Source organism: Pieris rapae, chromosome Z, assembly GCF_905147795.1.
Source record: "Pieris rapae chromosome Z, ilPieRapa1.1, whole genome shotgun sequence".
NCBI classification, from domain to species: domain Eukaryota; kingdom Metazoa; phylum Arthropoda; class Insecta; order Lepidoptera; family Pieridae; genus Pieris; species Pieris rapae.
The window spans coordinates 10,398,948-10,408,448 of record NC_059534.1 but is presented as its reverse complement, the minus strand read 5'-3'; the positions used below and the strand labels follow the sequence as shown (position 1 = coordinate 10,408,448).

The 9,501-nt window shown below is 32.3% G+C and overlaps 1 protein-coding gene across 1 annotated transcript; it reads right to left on the bottom strand.

The window, feature by feature from the left end:
• Positions 1–440: 440 nt before the first annotated feature.
• On the bottom strand, positions 441–8,061 carry LOC110997602 (peptidoglycan-recognition protein SB2). Its single transcript, XM_022265844.2, has 5 exons — positions 7,819–8,061; positions 5,234–5,434; positions 4,435–4,595; positions 3,839–3,962; positions 441–3,446 (listed from the first exon to the last, which is right to left on the bottom strand). Exons 1-5 carry the CDS (start codon positions 7,841–7,843, stop codon positions 3,259–3,261), a joined length of 699 nt encoding a protein of 232 aa, XP_022121536.2. The 5' UTR covers positions 7,844–8,061; the 3' UTR covers positions 441–3,258.
• Between the last annotated feature and the right edge of the window lie 1,440 nt (positions 8,062–9,501).

Sequence of the window (9,501 nt, the reverse complement as noted above, 5' to 3'; positions counted from 1 at the left end):
TTTTATTACAAAAAAATCTCAGCTTCAGATTCTTCTCGATGTTATAATTAATAATATTTAAGACTCATTTATTACTTGAAACATTAATAATTTTTTACAAAAGATACACATAATGTATATAGGTTTTTTGTTTAATGATCTCTTTTTTTTATCAGCATTGTAAGTGGACGACATTTGTCTCATCTCGACTCGTATAAACAAAACCATCATTATTTTAGGTAACGATTGGTTTTCAAACTTTATTTTAAAGAATTGTTATTAATTTTTTGCACTTCACGCATGATATTTCTCACTACTTGCTTAAAAGAGATCGCTTGATAGCGACCTATAGCCGCCCTCCCTTTGCATAGCTGATATTTTTTATGTATTTACCTACTTGCTTTTCTTTAAATGTAACGAAGTGTATGTGAATAAATCTAGGTTCTGAATGAAACAACAAATATTTATCATCATTTATTTTCCATAAATACAGAACTACATTATTTCAAAAATGCATAAACGGACGTAATAGACACCAATTGACACAACATTAATCATAAATAGTACTAACTGCAAGAGGCTTTAGCGTATACGAGCTTATTCATACGTGAATACGATATCAGTATTAATAGACATTGATTTTTATTACAAATATTTTACTACACATTCAATTTAAAAAAAAATCCCCTTATTCATAGAAATCCGTGTATTTCCACTCTTAGAACTTATCTCAAAGAAAGAAAGAGACAAAAGAGTATTTAAGTACAATATTTTTTTATGAATAGAGGTTTAACTAATCTAGACTAACTTATTCATGTAATTTTCTTTTAACTATTATTGCCCGAGCGAGAAAATACACGAGTTGTTTAATTTTTTTACACAGAATAGATAAATACTGCCGTAAAAAATCATACGATGTTGCAATTGTTAAAATGGCGCAATCCTTGTTTTTGGTCTCAGATTTCTATATTTGTTTCATCTATGATCAGCCTCATGTGCCTATCACATGCAGTCGATATGTTCCATTACCGAAAGATCGAGTGTTTAGTGCGGATATGCAAAGTCATTATGCACAGCTGCTTGGAAGCTACTATCTCAGGAACGAGAATCGTATACACAAGTCTAAGCTAACACTGCTCTGAAAAGCCGTGCAGCCTCTAATTCGCTTTATTCATCTATTCTGTGGTCTTAAAATTAGTAACATATTTCTAATATATTTCAATATATTCCTTAAGTAATATATATTCATTTATATTAACGAGATTATGCCTTAACATTATTATAACATCAATAAAATAAATGTAACTTTGGCACATTTATATTATTATACACAATAGGAGAAATAGAAATTTCCGTACAAAGTTACAGCCGCATAATTAAAATTACCTTAGATTGATAAATACATGTATCATGGATTAATATAAGAAAATATCACAATAATATTCGAAAATTCATTTAAAAATCATAAAATAATAGAATCATTAATAGAATTCGCTACAATTAATATCACAATCATATTATGCACAGCGCCGAGTCCTTCGGAAGAGCTAACATATCATGAAAGCGATCTTATCTAAAAACAAAAGTACTCTTTCGTCTCTTTCAATCGCATTGTATTTAAGTTGCGTTGAAAAGAGTTAGATGAGTACTTTAAATACGCAATAGATAATGAGGTGGTTGGCATTCGGTGGTCAAAGAAGAATCAAAGATAATTTTTATTTATAATTTTCTTACAATTAGATATATATTTATTATATTATAGATTTCTTATAATTAAAAAGACAGAAATATACCAGGTGGACTGAAAACTTCGTAGGATAACTTGGATTTGTTTTTTGATAGAATTTGATTTGATTATTCAATATTCGATACCATTTCTATAGTGCAATTTATATAAAGCCTCAAAACAGGCTTCTGCGAGCATATCTTAATCAGCGCAAAAATTTTGCGTAACGAGGATTTATTACGAATCAGAATCTCGAGAAGAAAAAAGCTCGCGCGGCACCCACTTTGAATGGAATTTCAATCTAAACTATATCATATAGGATTTAGCAACATGTTGATTTGATATGAGCTAACCTCATCAACTTCACGTTTCCTTCATCCAAAATTATTTTGAACGCTTTTTGATGTTATTATCGGCAACAGGCTTTTGGGTGCTCCGTCCACAGTTCTCGCCTCGTTTAAACTTAGCAAACTACTTCTCAATGGTTGATGTTCCTAATGCAGAGTCTGAATAGTGTATTGTTTTCGCCAAAAAGGGATTAAGCGTAATATTTTATTAGTAAAAAGAAATAGTATGACAGTTTTCAAATTTATACACAAGTATTTTTAAGATTAAGGCTAACTAAAACTCATATCAATGTAATACTAGTAAAGCCAGCTATTTTTGATGGCAAAGTGTTTTTATAGCGTGAATGTAACTTGCCTATTATTACATATTTGTATTATATATTGTATTATATATATGTGGCGGATTGTGCGGATTTTTGTCATTTATGTACTACTATTTGAGTTAGATTTATGTGTCAGACTACGAACTTTTCAGCTAACCTAATATACTTCAAACAGTCATATAACATTTAACATAATATCACATACAAAGATATATGGCGAATCTCAATAATTTATATAGCAAATTTTTCATACATTACCTTAAAGTATCTTGAATATTTTGTCTTTATCATTTTGGTATAAATTAGAAAGTGACAGACAATGGGAGTAAACAGAGAACAGAAATAAATTCAGGTCAACCTCACTTGCACGACCAGTGGCGCTATAATCTTTTTCGGTCTCAGCCTCAGATTTCTGTATCTGTTTTAAGATCATTTGTCAACAGACAAGTAGGCCTCCTGTGCCTGACACATGTCGACATTTGGCTCTAAAGCAAGCCGGTTTCCTTGTGACGTTTTCGTCTAACGTGATTGATAAACGAGCAGAAGTCCATTGGTGCACAGACGGGAATCGAACTAACGACCTCAGAGATGAGATTTAATCTGAATTTGACATAAACGTCTTTACCATAGCAAAAAAAAGGAATCTTTCGTCTATTACCCGTGTTTAAAAAAAAGTTATTTTACCTTGTGCCCAGTTGGCACAAATTAAAGCCATTAAAAAAAGTTAGTTATTTAAGCTCGAAAAGTAAATAAATGTGACAAAACGTTCAAGCAAATTTAAGGTTTACCACTAAATAACATCGCCGTAAAAACTTTTGAGATCGGCCATAACAATGACATTTGAATTGACTTTCCTAAGTAGGGAATCAGATTTTTAAATAATTTAATTATACGTCAGCCGCCATTGTGGTAATTTTGAGAGGGCTTCGAACAATTTATTTGGGGGATACTTCATTGTTTTCCCGATAATAATAAATGTTGGTTTCAAACGGTTTTTAACCACTGCATTTGTAATTACGTTTTTTGCTGCTGCGATTTGAAGAATAGATGGCGCGACCACTTCAAAGTTACCTTAAAAAAACAATATATTTTATACAACAGGCTAGACAATAAAATGTAAATACGGCGATTTCGCTCTATGACATTCTCACCATCCTTTTTAGATACGATCTTTTTGAACTTCGCCCCTTCAAACTCCCTTGAATCCCTTAGACAAGGATGGAACCAGATGCCTTATTTAGAAACGAAAACAGTGTTCTAGGTTTTAATGAGAAATTTCTGCGATGTTATGAAGATGTCAAAAGCTAAAGAAACTGCGTTACTAAGAAACATTTACCTTCAAAAGAAAAACTTAAAGGCTGAATGTTTAAATGCTCTCTGTGGTTTCCATTCTTCTTACAATTTACACACAAAATAGGCAGGCTTTTTTATAGAAAAAGCCTTTAAGCACTAAATTAACTTACCTATAAACGCCACCACCAGAGGCGAAAGCTCGGCATACAATGTCGATTTCTTCCATCCAAGAGCTTCAAACACCAGACCATTAGACGACACTAAGTAATTGTAGAGAAGTGTTTGGTTTGCCATCTAGAAAAAAAATGGAATTGATGTTTTAGTAATAGAAACCCCGGACATAAACTGTGAGCATATAACAGTGAATTAGACATCTATTCGTCCAGAAACATATTAATTTTATTATGTTATTCTCAAAATTGGAAAATTTAAGAGAGAAATACATGTATTATGTATTAAAAAGATCATATGAGCTAAAAACAACGAACTTAGTGCTTTAAATTATTTTCCCTATATTTATTAGGATTTTTAGGATTTCCATATTTGTGGTCTAAAATGATAAGTACTTAATCGCAGTAAACAAACTAATAACATGTATTACTTGTGAAATTTATTAAAAACAAAAATGATTTGTTTTGTTTTATATGGTCAGTATAGAATCAGAACAGTTGTTAGCATAGCTAATTATACATAACAAGTTTTTATGGTAGAGGAACTGCGTTGCTTAGTTTTACATGTTTTTTTATGGAATTATAAATGATCTTACTTGAGAGTCATTCGTCAGTAAATCTATACAATCAGTGCGGTTAACACACTGTCTTGTATCAGTTTGCAGGACGACCACATTCTGTGCTTCAAAAGGCGGAAACGCTTCGAGACCTCGACTGAGGAGTGGAATCGGATCCTCTACAGGCGGCAATATATTATCTGTAATTTAAATTTTTTACTTTACATAATTGTATAATACTAGTGTTTAGAATTTTTCGTGATTTTTGTAACCAATTGAATATGAAAGAAAGATTCGAAACACCTTTCTATAAGAATAACTCGTACTTCTATCATTTGGTTTGGTAGTGTTGACCTAGGGCATAAGCGTGCCACTCCCATCGCCGAGGCCGTAGGTTCGATCGCCAGCTGTTCGCCAATTCAATTCATATGAGCATATTAAACAAACAAGGGTAAAGAAAAACATTGCGAGGCAACCGGCTTTCCTTAGACCCAAAAAGTACACGTCAACGGGCCAGAAGGCAGATCTACTTGCCTCTCAAAAATTATCACGAAACATATAGGTACACGTAAAATGTCAGGCGTGTATTAAACGTTAACCAAAAATATGTTAATCGCATACATTTCTAATGTGATCTAGATACGCAATATTGGAAAGTGAGTTCTTCAGTCTTAAAAGAAAGGTGTTTTTTTAAGTTATATAGCTAGCATAAATTAAGCCTAATAAGTAATTAAAATTTAATTCTGAACTAAAAACAGCGTAGTCCTCTCATATATTACATATTCCTGTACATTATAGTACGTAAAGAATACTTTGCATATAAAAAATTATGACATACCTGAATTACTTTGGAGAATAAGTAAATAGACTCCAATAATGAATCCAGCTAACAGAATCCCAAGTAGGAAGCCCACAGTGATGATGGTCGATAAATATCTCTCCCTGCGATGTGAATTTGGGAATCTATTTATAAGCGGGGTATCTTCGAACACCCTGTCCTCTTCCGCGCGTTGAAATGAACTCCTTCTGGTTTCATGATCTGCGAATAACATTTCAATAGACGCATTTACAATCAAATCACCTCGTTTATTTTGTATTTTGCACATTCTTTTGGTTTTCGATGCAAGACACAGGAATATCAAGAGCACCATATGCCAGACGACAAAACTGTAGGTGTGATTTTCTTTAGTAGATATGCGCAGCAGCCTGGCGCAGGGTTGTGGGATGGGCGCAGCTCCCGGTAATAGACGTGCGAGGTTACGAGGTTCCAGACAGTTAGGTACAGAAAATAGCTCATAATCAATACAATATGCTGCGAACAAAAACAAGCGAGTTCCTAACACTTTGTTTTCACATCTATAACCTCTAGCTATAGTTTTTAAGATATAAAATATATTAAAACATACCTAATATGCGATCCATTTCAAGTTCAACCATTTTATAATATTCACAAACCGAATAGATATGACTAGTGCCAACACAATTATCACACGGCATCCTACCAACTTATCTTTTGAAATATTATACGGGTTTATCCATATTGAAAATTTTGTAGTACAATGCAGATGTTTGTAATGTTATAGAAACGTCCAAATTTAATCATAAGTATATATAACCAATTAATTTGTTTTTATTTGCATAACAGTGATCTAGTTTTTGTCCTATCTGCCCATAACAGGTTTTTGCTTGGGGCAGGTGTGTAAGTCCGCGCATGTATTATCTTTATAGCTTCAGAACACATATATGATTGTATTACAATAAAAGAATCCGCTATAAGAAAACCAACAAGACTTGGGGCTAGTGTCACTTCCGTTCTTTTTATAGGTCAAACGAGCCTACGCTCAAAAATTTGATACTATTTGTTGCCGGCCTATGAAGAACGAGTATGAACCGGTTTTCCCGTTTGTCAAAAACGTATTGGATTGTAAAGTTATACAAAGTGTATTTTGTTTTTATAGAACAGGGGGCAAACTGGCAGGAGGCTCACCTGATGTTAAGTGATACCGCCGCCCATGGACACTTTCGATGCCAGAGGGCTCGCGAGTGCGCTGCCGGCCTTTTAAAAATTGGTACGCTCATTTCATGTATCATTCATGACATGTCTTAGACCCAAAAAGTCGACGGCGTGTGCGACAGGCATCCAGTGCCTGACACACGCCGTCACGTCATGCTGATCACCTACTTGCCTAATAGATTTAAAAATGATCATGAAACAGATTCAGAAATCTGAGGCCAAGACCAAAAGAGGTTGCAGCACCACAGATTTATGTATTTATTTAAAAAAAGTGTAGAAGATAATTGCGTCATACTCATTATTACTTCTTTAAGATCAAATTAGTATTGAGGAACTATGAGAAGCAAACATACCAATTTCTAAACATTTGTATAAAAAAGGATATAGATAATTATTTGTTTTCTCTCAATGAGATTTGTTAATTTAACTCTAAAATCAATAAAAAAATATATTATGTTAACCTTATTAATTAAACTCTTGTGAATTTGGACAGTGCTTTTTGATCTTTACTGTAATGTAGTGCATCTCTGTGCGATTTAAGGCAAGCAGCCAATAGTTGTTGTTTCTTATGCTTACTGAAACTCAAACTCAAAATAACTTTATTTCTATATAGGTAACCAAGCTCACTTATGAACGACAACAAAAAATATGTTAAATTTATTCTAATTTGCATTTACTGCCAGTTTGCAAATCAATGGCAGAGATCGAGTAAGAAGTACTGGAAACAAACACTCTGCCACTCTTTTTAATCGCCAAGTTTTGAGACACATAATTTTTTTGTGAAGCAGATCAGCTGTAAATATTTGAACTGGAGCAATCTATCCCAATCATTAGGATCATTGAAATAACTGTCAAATTCTAAGATTAATCAGTGCACACAGCCCCTCTCAAGCAAATCTCCATTCTGTAGCCTAAGGATTTCTAATAGTTACCAATTAATAGCTAGTTTACCTAACTGAGTGTATCCAACCCTACCCAAAACAAACAATGTAAGATGTAGATGTAGATTTTACTATATGAAATTAGTATTTCAACTGTAGTAGCATTTTTGCCGCAGCAGCAAATTTAACCAGTATATTCTATTCAACAGTATAACTTAGGTCTGTAGTTATCTCCATACTTTAAAAAGTTGAGTAAATCAGATGCAGATGCTACTCCATGCCCCATTAGGGGTTCTCGGACTTTAATAAAAGAAAAATAGTTTTGTTAAATACTCAAATAATTTCTGATATTAATACTTGTTGAATGGAGAAAATTAGATGGTAATATTCAATTTAGAATACTAATTAAGTATACATTATGAACCTAAGTACTACATTAAGTTATAGTTCTTTGTTCTACCTATATTGATTTAAAGGACGAGTATGCGCAACAAGGAAATCGCTTATTTAAAAATCAATAGTACATACCAACTGGGGATATTAAGGGTTGCATCACGGATTACTTTCTGTGTATGTTTTGCGAAGCGATGCACGGTGAAATTTCACAAACTTTAGGAACACTGTTTTAGCACATCTGTTTATTTTTGTTTCTACATTCTTTCCCCACTCTTAAAATATTATTATTTTGACTTATTTTGCAGATAAGACAATGCCAGAGCAAACCCAGCTGATCTGTTTAGTATTTCGTTACTATGAGCGATATCCGCTAGAGGCGCTGGCGAGCAGTGTTGCCAACTCGGATTTCGAAAATGACGTAGATTTAGTAATTATTTTATGAGAAAAGTTCGTAGATCTACGTCTAATCTAAGACCAAATTTGAAATCAAAATTGGTTCACCCAATCGAAAATTATCAGGAAAAAAATCCAAATTTACTGTATATATATAATATACAGTAAAATTGAAACAGTTGTAGATTGATTTTTGGCACAACCAATTTACTGCATTTATACGGATTTGTGCTTATAGTGCTTTTAATGCAACTAATACGACACAACCTAATGAATTTGGAAATTGTGCAAAATTTTGCGATTTGATTAAAAATACGTAGATTCTGTGACTGAAGTTCGTAAGTTTTCAGGAAAGCCCTAAATTACGTAGATCTACGTAAAAAGACGTAGAGTTGGCAACGCTGCTGGCGAGCTTAAACTAGGGATGTACTATACGTAGGATAACAGATTACTAATCGAATACATTAGTGATGTGTCGTTGCTACATACAGTATTAATTATGAAATAATATGAGAATACTATTATATATTGATATAAACCTCGCAGTTTTATTTTGTTGTGTAATTATTTTGTAATCTTTTAAGCTCTTTCCACTACTTCTTTTAAACAACATAAACCAAGTATATCATATGAATATCAGTAGGATATTAATGCCAGTATTTATGCCTGAAAATATACTAAGATTTAACAAAATAAAAAATTGTAATTAATAAGATTTTTATATTTCATATCCTTGCTTGAGAATCAGTTATTTTATATTACTGTAAAATAGAAATAACTCTTTCGATTTCTTCCTGTGGTAATGCAGCGATGGCGCACTAATATAAAGTAAAGCCGGATTTATCGTACGCGAGGATTACAGTACTTCGATATTTGATATTATTTATTTACTGAAGCATACTAATGCTATACATAACAGAAAACATTTCTAAAACGTTTTATTAAAAAATATAATACGATACACTATTTCCATAAAATACTAATAAAGATTATTTGAAATATGTACCACTTCATCAATTTATCAAATTGACTTTTAATGTTAATATTGTAGTCTTATGACATTACGTAGTCATAGACATATGACATTTACAGTCAAGAGTATCAAATAAAATCGTAATTGTCAGTTAAACATATAATATCAATTCTCAAGTGGGACTATTGGGGGACAAATAATTTTTAGTTAAATATTTACTAAAAAACATAAATTTATTAATACTTTTCGTTCTTAAAAATAATGACACAAACCGATGTGGGCAGACTATCACTAGGGCAATAATAAATTTTTGTATAAATTTCGGGAAGTTTTGTTAATCTTAATTAAAACTTATCTTTTAACCTATATTGTTAGAAATCCTTAAAGATTGAAATTAAATTACCTATGTACAAAAATTCAAAAAAGTTAACTTCCTAAAACTGGTACTG